The 9,149-nt window shown below is 42.7% G+C and overlaps 1 protein-coding gene across 1 annotated transcript; it reads left to right on the top strand.

Annotated features, from left to right (window-relative positions):
* Positions 1–2,174: 2,174 nt before the first annotated feature.
* SCL3 (scarecrow-like 3) lies at positions 2,175–4,648 on the top strand. The gene has a single exon (XM_086493745.1). It carries the CDS (start codon positions 2,729–2,731, stop codon positions 4,295–4,297), a length of 1,569 nt encoding a protein of 522 aa, XP_086349871.1. The 5' UTR covers positions 2,175–2,728; the 3' UTR covers positions 4,298–4,648.
* The last annotated feature ends 4,501 nt before the right edge of the window (positions 4,649–9,149 follow it).

The raw sequence follows: 9,149 nt of genomic DNA, 5'->3' as shown, positions 1-9,149 counted from the left end.
ATGGATTCCTTTGCATACTCAAAGCTTTCCCATAATGTGATTATTGCATCTAGAATGAATCTCCCTTTAATAAAACCTTTCTAATTTTTTGGAATAATATGGTCCATAAGAGGGCTAGGTCTTCTACCTAAGGTAAGAGCATATATTTTGTAAAGAGAAGTCGGACATGTTATGGGCCTCCAATTCCCCGGGGCGGCCACATCAAAACCTCCCTATATCACATGCATTCAAGAGGTTATTAAAAATACCTAAATACACCCCCCCCCCCTCTTCCCCTCTAATGTATACATAAAAGTATACATTTTGGATAATGAATAATCCTCTCCAGTTAACTCACGTGATATGATATGCATTTTGAAAAGTGACTTTCCCTGGGCCAATCCCCTAGGTCCTCTTCTTCCCCTTGTTTGTATATCATCTTTATAACCCATGTGTTAATACAAGCACAAGGAGAGCTCCTTTCTTAGTAGCTTCTTGCTAAACTAGCATGATGTAGGGGGTAAGATAATCTTCATACAACATAACAAATTAATCAAGGATTCCATCCATACCACTTTGCCAGCCTTCAATTTACCAATGGTTTATTTGATCTCCCTTTCTGAGATAGGTTGTTTCGGAAAGTGTTCCATTTGAGAGGTGACAATCTTCCTTCTCTCTTGAGCCACTTTGGCCCTAGATAATGTTTTGGAATTGCTTCTGTTAGGGAGACCAAAGAAAACATTAGTGAAGTACTCTTTAGCTACGGTCAAATTTTCCTTGTGAGATGCAACTAATGATCCATAAGTCTTTTTAAAGAATGGAACAAAATTCTTTGCTTTTTTCTTTTTTAACAACTCATACATATTTTTGGTTGGCATGTCAATCTTGCCATTCCAAAACTCTCTAGTGTTGACAGGGCACGAGTGGCTTCTAGGAGCTCTTCCTGCCAAAGGGCTTCCCTTACTTCAAAGAGTTCTTGAGAGGGAGGATCTTGATTGGAGTTAAATTCCTCTAATTGAAAAAGATGTCAAGTAATCACCATTCTTCTCTTAAATCTAATATCCTTCGCTAGTTTCTTGTACTCTATTAAGACTCTTTGTGTATCCTTAATAGCAAGATCCCATGCCTTAAAAAGAGAGCATTGAGGCTACATGATCCTCCTCCTCAGGCTCCACCCACCTTTTCCACGCCAAAAAACCCAAGTCAAATTTAAAAGAGGCTTTGACTAGGGGCTTTTTAGCGTGGAAAGGGTGGGTGGAGCTTGCCGAGGGGGATCATGCACTACCCTAAGTGTGTTTTCATGTGCACCCATAGGAAACATTTTATTGACATTTGCGTTTTTGGAGACTTCTGCAAAAATGGCAATTGGCTTTGGTGATGCTTCATTGGGAGGACAAAGGCTTCGAGGTTGGACACAAATTTGACAATAGCTGAGGGTGGCTTCACAAACGTCCGCAGACATCGTGATGCTCTGTTGTGCCTGCGAATGATCAACCACCACATTAGTGGACAACTGAAATGGCGTTACACACACGAACAGCTTGGCCATGAGGTGGAGAGTGAGTTGGCATTGACTAGTGCCCAAACGACCTTGCATTTGGGGCGGCAGTCCCCCCTCGCCCAAGCTTCGAAGCCTGCAGACAACTACCAAAAAGCTAACGCTGTTCGATTTCCAGCCAATAAGCAATGAGCACGTCAATTTTGTCCACGGAGAGTGTGTGCAAAGGCCCAATGACCAACTCTTTAAAAAGTCCCTTTTGTAACTGGACAACAAATGTTCGTGGCCAGCATGTCCGCGGACGTTTGTGAAGCCACCGTGAGACAAACAAGCTGGACTTAAGCTTCAATGAAGCTTGCTTAAAGCCCGTGCGAAACTCACCTAAGATTTGTGGAAGTATAGAAAAGAACAAAAATGAGGAACAGGAGGTTGGGAGAGGAGTTGGAAGGTAGCGCCGTTACTCCCAAAGGAGGGGGCTTCAAACCATCGCTCTCCAAACCCCACTCTCTTTTTTTTCTCTCTCTTCTCTCTCTCTCTCTCTCTCTGTCTCTGACTTTCGGGATGGATAGTGCTTTCTTTGTACACGGGAGAGTCGGGACAAATTAATAATGCGTGTGTCGTCGTCTTGCGCTACGTGAACGAGAAAATGGGCATTCGAAACGAGTATGCATACAAATGCATGCATGCAGTTTTTGTGTACAAAAGGCGAAATTGGTCTGCCTCGCCAACAAGACAAGTCTCATTTTATAAGCTCCCACTACACGCAGAGCAGAGAGGGCTCTCTCTCTCTCTCTCTCTCTCACACACACAAATACGCAAGCGCACAGATGGCCTAGATCGCGCTCCCCCTCTCAAAGGAAAAATGCCCACTTTGGATTGAGCTGTTTTGGTGAGCCGTGTCGTATATTGCATCCCGCCTTGGTAACCTCGTCTTGCTGCTGCAGCATCATAATCATCATCAGCAGCAGAGTTGAGTGGGTCATTTGCCCACAAGCATATAGAGAGTTCTATTCTAAAAGAGATACAGGAAAACCCTCTCTCTTTCTCTCTCTCATGAGTACACACACACACACAAACAATCCATTTGCCCCTTCGATTTAGAGAGAGAAGCTAGGGGATCTCTTGCATTTCACACGCAGATGTGGTGTCGCCCGTGAGAGGGAGAAAAAAACCATTGCTGAGGCGACCCATCACGCAGGCGCCATGGTGAGCTTGATCCTCTCATGAAACCCCTTTCTGCCCTACAAAAACATGCCAGGAATGGTTCACGCAGACGGTTCCCCGGCTTCTCTCTCTTCCCTCTCCCACTCCTCCCTTTCTTCCACGCTCTCTCAATCGTCTCTGTCCTCCCCTCTGCAGTCCTTCTCCTCTCTCACCCTCTCTCCTCTCTCTAATGGGATCTCTCCTCAGCATTTGCAGATGATGGCCATGGGGGGCACCCATCTGGCTTCCCCCTTTTCTCCCTCAAATTTTCCCCTATCTTGGGTGCAAGAGCTCAAATCAGAAGAGAGAGGCCTCCTCATAATTCAGCTTCTTCTCAAATGCGCAAGCTCTGTCGCGGCAAACCAAATCGACTACACAAATCACCTGCTAGAGCAGCTCTCTTTGCTTGCCTCCCTCACAGGTGACCCCATGCAAAGAGTAGCTACCCATTTCATGGAAGGCCTTGCCGCGCGCACGACGAAGGCGTGGCCCGGTCTCTACAAAGCCCTCAATTGCACCCACCTCGCTTCCCCTTCAGAGATTCTCACTTGCAGGCAGATCTTCTTCAACCTCTGCCCTTACCTCAAATTTGCTTTCACTCTTGTGAATCACTCTATTTTGGAGGCTATGGAAGGGGAGAAGGTCGTTCACATCATCGACTTGGGCGCGTCAGAGGCAGTCCAGTGGGTTGCCCTGCTGCAAATGCTGAGAACACGGATCGGAGGGCCGCCACACTTGCGCATCACCATCATCAATCACAGGAAAGATGTTCTTGATCAGGTTGGGCAAAAGCTATGCGAAGAGGCGGAGAATCTTGACATCCCTTTTCAGTTCCATCCATTGGTGGCAAGGCTCGAGGATGTGGATATCGAAATGCTCAGAGTAAAGACGGGTGAGGCGGTGGCCGTGAGTGCGGTCTTACAGCTCCATCGCCTTTTGATGGAGGAGCATCCAGATGGCAATTTGAGGAGTGGCGTAAATTGTGTCTTGCAGAGGTATGCGGGGATGATGGGGGATGTGGATGGGGATAGAACCCTAAGGGAGCTCTTTGAGAAGGAGGGGAAAGAATTGAACTCTCTACTTCGGTGCAAGGCATCGGCTGGCACAGATGTGAAAGACGCAATGATGGAGGAGCACCCAAGCACTAGCAAGGCAGACAGATTGCTGAGTATGTTGAGGGGAGTCTTGCCCAAGGTGATGGTACTAATGGAAGGTGAGGCTAATATAAATGGAGGGGATTTCATGGAGAGATTTGTGGAGGCCCTGCACTACTACGGCGCTGTTTTTGACAGCTTGGAGAGCAGCCTTCCATCGAAGCTGGCGGGGGAGAGGCTGATGATGGAGAGGCATATGTTTGGGAGGGCTATACACAACATTGTGGCATGTGAAGGGATGGAGAGGGTAGAAAGGCAAGAAAGGATTCCGAGCTGGATGAAGAGGGTGCAAGCGGCGGGGTTTTTGCAGTCAGCATTTTCGTATGCATCACTGATCCATGCGAAGCGTATTTTGTCATCGTATACGTCGTCAGAGGGCTATAAGCTTGTAGAAGACCATGGATGTCTCACTGTTTGCTGGCAGGAGACCCCTCTCTTCTCGGCCTCGGCATGGCATGCATGAAGGCATTGTGCGTGCTTATTGTGGGTGTCGAATGCATCGCCATAGATCGACGGAATTCCCTGTTGCATCAGAATGCAGAGGTGCTAGGAGAGGCACACCTTGATCAAGCGCTACTCCATCGTGCTCTCTCTTGAGTCTTCTTGACAGTAAGTGATATATTGAAAAGGCTGATACATTCATACCTTCCAAACCAGAAGCCTCCCTTAGAAGTGTACCTATTACTTACTTGAGTTAACCAATACAAATGACTGGCTTGTGCGGATGGCACAACGATGGCTAACCTATCTAGAAAGGAGTTGTAAACTTTGTGCTTTGAGGAGTCCCATTTTTAGTAGTAAGCCTTTCATTGCATCTCTCTTTTAAATTCAAGCTCATCTAACTAAGACACCAAATCCACTTCGGCGGAAGCTAGGCTCTTTTTTGGAACTACAACTTCCGTCCTACAAAGTGCGCACGCGCTTTGTAAGTCAACCAACACGTGTTTTATGTCATTCCTTAGGACTAAATAATACATTGCATTTAATGAAAGGGAGTAAGGGGATCCATGGTGTAGAAGTCTACACCTGAAAACCAGGCAATTATAGTTCAGATGTCGTATTAAAACTAAACTCGGACACGAATTAAACCCCAAAAACGTGGGCGCATTGTTTACTAACAATATAACATTGCAAACACTAGCAAGGGTACACGATGTGCGTGCAAGTGAAGTAGTTTGCCCGCATGACTCTCTTGGACTATGAGAGTTGGGTTTAAAACCCAACTAGCGAGGGGGTGGAGGGCTTCTATATGCCTTCTTTTTTGTGGATGCTTGGGTTTACTCCATCTCAAGATTCCGCACACTAGTTTCGTGCAGTCAATCTCCTCACCCTCCTCCATTTGATGCAATGTGTTACTTAGTGTGAAGGTTTGTCATATGTATTACATACTTTGAACAAGAAAACACTTGTGCAATGTGATCATACTAGAAACAATAGCTTGTTCCACATTTGGAGTTACTTGGACAATTCTTGAGCCAAATTGTTGTGGCTTCGTGATCATCTGGTTGTATTGCTTTGGATGCAACATAGCATGCAATGCTTGTTTGTTTTGTCAATATCAATGTTGAAGTCTTCGATGATGATGCCAATCATTGTTGAGATTTTCTCTTGTAAATGCATCCAAGCGGAGATGTCTTGGGTGACTTGTTACCATGATGAGATGTAGTTAGTAGCACTCATGGATGGCAAAGAATCATTGCAATATCGCAAGATAACACTGTCTCTATAGAATGCAATTAGAGCACGGGTTTGAAGTATATGGACAACTCGGAACCACTGTTGTGGTTGATTATTTTGTTTCTTAAAAGCACATGATATATGAAGATGCAAAGTTTGGGACTCCTTTGATGTGATGAGTGTATTTTTGGATATAAATAATGTTCATTGATTGAATAATGAGATGGGAGCCCTTGAATGTTGAGGGACAAGTGCCAATATTTACATTTTGTACTTGAGTTGAGTCTCTCAAGCTCCTAGAGCATAGCGTTGTCAATCTTGATTTGTTTGCTATGGATTGGATTGAGAATGTGGAGGTTTCAATGTCTCTGGCATGTGACAAAGCAGTATAGAATAATCCATGAACGGTGAACCACCATAAAACTGACAATGCTTACACTTAATTAAAAGAGCATGGAAAGAGGAACATAATTCAAGTTTCAGAATAAAAAAACGGATTACCCACTCATTAGTTACGATGATTATATGTTGGAGTAGCTTGACCGCTTGATCGCTCATACAATAGAGCTCTTTTCTTCTCCAAAAAATAAGCCTCCTTTCACATTAAGGTTATTGACTTTTATATCTAGGGCTTTCTAAATGATCAGTGGCCGGCTCACATGGACTTTCTAAATGATCAGTGGTCGGCTCACATGGACATAATTACAACTTAGAGAATTGACTTGCTACTCTAGAATCAGGATTTACATAAGAGTATCATTACACTAGCTCGAAAAAATAATAGATTACAATGGTGGTATTCGGCTAAGTAGACGTTCATTTAGTAAATCCGTCATCATTTTTCCCTTCCTAGCTCGTGTCGTCCCTTGACACGATCGTGTGTAATTGTGTTAGGATTGTTTGTAGTTGTATCCTCAAGGTTGATCTTTAGCTTTGAAAGTTCTTTGCCGTTGATGACGCTCTCCCTTTCTTTGAGTGATTCATATATGTTGTGTTCTACTCGATTTGTGTGTTGTTGGACATCAATTATCGAGACAACTTAGCATCTTACTACTTACTATTTTCTTTGTTGTCAATTTTGGTTGTGAAGATGGTATTTGATGTTATCATTGACTTGACGATGGACCCACTCTTGGTAGCCTGCAATACTTCACTAACTTCAGTACTATTGAACTCCTTATGTTTGTTGATGAGAGCTCTCTTGCTGAAGTTGTTATTATTTGTCCATTGTATTTGTACGTCATTCTTCATTTTGCCCGTGTTTGATGAAGTTTGGTTATTGTTCTTGAAGGTAAGATTTGCTCTTGATAAGTATGTTGTGATCTGCAGTTGTCACACCAATTCATTGACGATTGATTTGGGTAGCCATTTTCTTATTGCTGATGTAGAAAGAATATATACAAAAAGATGATGATGAGGGTTTCTGGATTAGGGTCTGAAAAAAAACAGTGAAAAAAAAGTGTCTTTGGCATACGCTCTTATTGGAGTTTAGCTTTTAAACTTAAAGTACCTGTTTATGCAAGGTGAGTTCTTGGGAGAAACAGAGGAAGAGCATTTAATGCAAGTGCCAATTATGAGACACTCTATACGTATATGAGAAATTTGTCAAACAAAAACACGCAGTGCGAAAGAGGGATTTGATGGGTGTTTCTAGAAACAAATGTAGCACATGTGACATCAAAGGACGTTGCAATAGCTTTCATGTTTTCAAGAAGAGTTTTCGATGTAGGTTTCTCCACTCATACCTCACTCTACTCAGTGCGTGAGTGTCTTTTGGACTTCTTCCTTCATTTCACCACACTTAATATACATAGACTTCGACTCTTATGCTCACCTATACAAGCATGAGGGACACAACATAAATAATCTTAACACTTCCAGCTTGAGTAACACCTAGAATAGCTAAGCTGCTTAGACCACTAAGAATATTACTTGAAGCTTTGGGACTAATGTCTCACTCATTTAGTGGCTTAACTGTCCGTCTCTGACTTTTATGTAATGTGTTTTTAATGGAGACTTGGACGTAGCTATTCAAAACCAAAATCCCAATTCCATAAGTTCATAAGATTTAGACCGCTTTCATTGTGTTGGTCTATGGATGCCACCATTTTGTCTAGTAGATGGGCATACTTTGACTCTTCTTGATTTGCTTATCATATATTGATACTGCTTTGTGAAACCGGCTCTGTGGTTGTAGTAGGGACTGATGGAGCCTTTGCTTTATCTCCCATGTGAATTGGTTGTCGATGTGTGTGTGGGTTCTTTGTGATTAATTTTTCGCTAGGAATTTCGAAACCCACTTTGTTTTTTATCCTTGTGTGAACGTTTACTCCATTTGCTTGATGACTTGATGGACACTAGGCTTTGGTATCCAAACTTGATGATTACATTTGTAAAAGCCTTACTTTTGTAGTTGAAGACGAGGTATCCATTTGGAGGTTGTAGTAGCCTTGGTGGTGATTGACTTTTGTTGGCTCTTCTTTGTATTTTCGTGCCTTTGGGTGGAACCTTGTGCTACATAACTGCTGATCTTTGTTGTTCCAAGTCGAGCTGCTACTTTTGATAACCATATTCGAGTGTTATATTTATAAAATCCTTGTGCCTCAAGTAGCTTGACTAGAGTCATCCACTATTGCACCTGTCTTTGTTGGGTAGTTTTGTTGAAGTCTGACTTTGATACCCATACTTGCCATGTTGCTTGCTTCTTTGAAGGTCGTCGCTGTTTCCATTCTTTACAATTGTTCTCTCTCCTGATTGAGGTGGTTTTTTTTTTTGTTGATAGCTCGTCTCGGTCTTTGTGTGAGTAGGTCCAACTATTACTTTAGGCTTTTTGGCTCAAACATTGGTGTTTCCTTGAAAGTAGCTTTGAGAAGTGATTGACTCATTTGATGCTAGCCACCCTGTCACCTTTTGTTGTTGAGGTTAAACTTGTGCTTCATGTACCCAAATTGGGTCGTTGACTTTGATGTACTCTTTGGATACTAAACTTGGGTGACTCTCTTCGGCTTCTTTTGGAGGCTTTTTTTGTGATGGAAATTTTGGTTAAAAAACTTTTTGCTTGGGTTTTCATTGCATTGCCAATGGTATGGCTGTTGATGCAGAGGCTGCATTGGAAGTTTGATGGAGATTTGTTGAAGGTAAAGTTGACTTGCGAGATTGATCTACTTCAGTGGATGTTATAGCTTTACCTTTCTCTGTGATAGTTGATTGTTTCTTCGTTGCATGGGCTTGAGATGCTTCTAGGACACTTACCATTATTGTTGTTGTCAAAAATTTTGGTGGTTGTTGAAAGAAGATGTTTATCTAGATTTTAGTCTAGACTAGGCTCTCTTTGATGTGACGGGAATTGGTTATGTAGAAAATGTCCTTGAACTTCCCAGTACTCAACTTGAGTGCGAATTCTACTATACCAGAGCTAGGAATTACAGTTTTAGAACTTGTGTACATTGTTTCTTCTAGATCTCTGATTGGCGGCATTCTTATCATTATCCATGTTCCATAAGACATTAGATTCCATAAGACACTATTTCTTCTAGATCTCTGATTGGCGACTTTCTTATCATTATCCACGTTCCATAAGACATTAGATTCTTTATCGCATCTGGATCAATCACAACTGAACATGTGATTTGAAGTCC

This window comes from Adiantum capillus-veneris, chromosome 21 (assembly GCF_014529385.1).
Source record: "Adiantum capillus-veneris isolate H3 chromosome 21, ASM1452938v2, whole genome shotgun sequence".
Taxonomy (NCBI): domain Eukaryota; kingdom Viridiplantae; phylum Streptophyta; class Polypodiopsida; order Polypodiales; family Pteridaceae; genus Adiantum; species Adiantum capillus-veneris.
This window is presented reverse-complemented; position numbering and strand designations above follow the sequence as displayed.

Coding starts and splice junctions, on each gene's coding strand:
- SCL3 (XM_086493745.1), top strand. CDS start 2,729: ATGCCAGGAATGGTTCACGCAGACGGTTCCCCGGCTTCTCTCTCTTCC.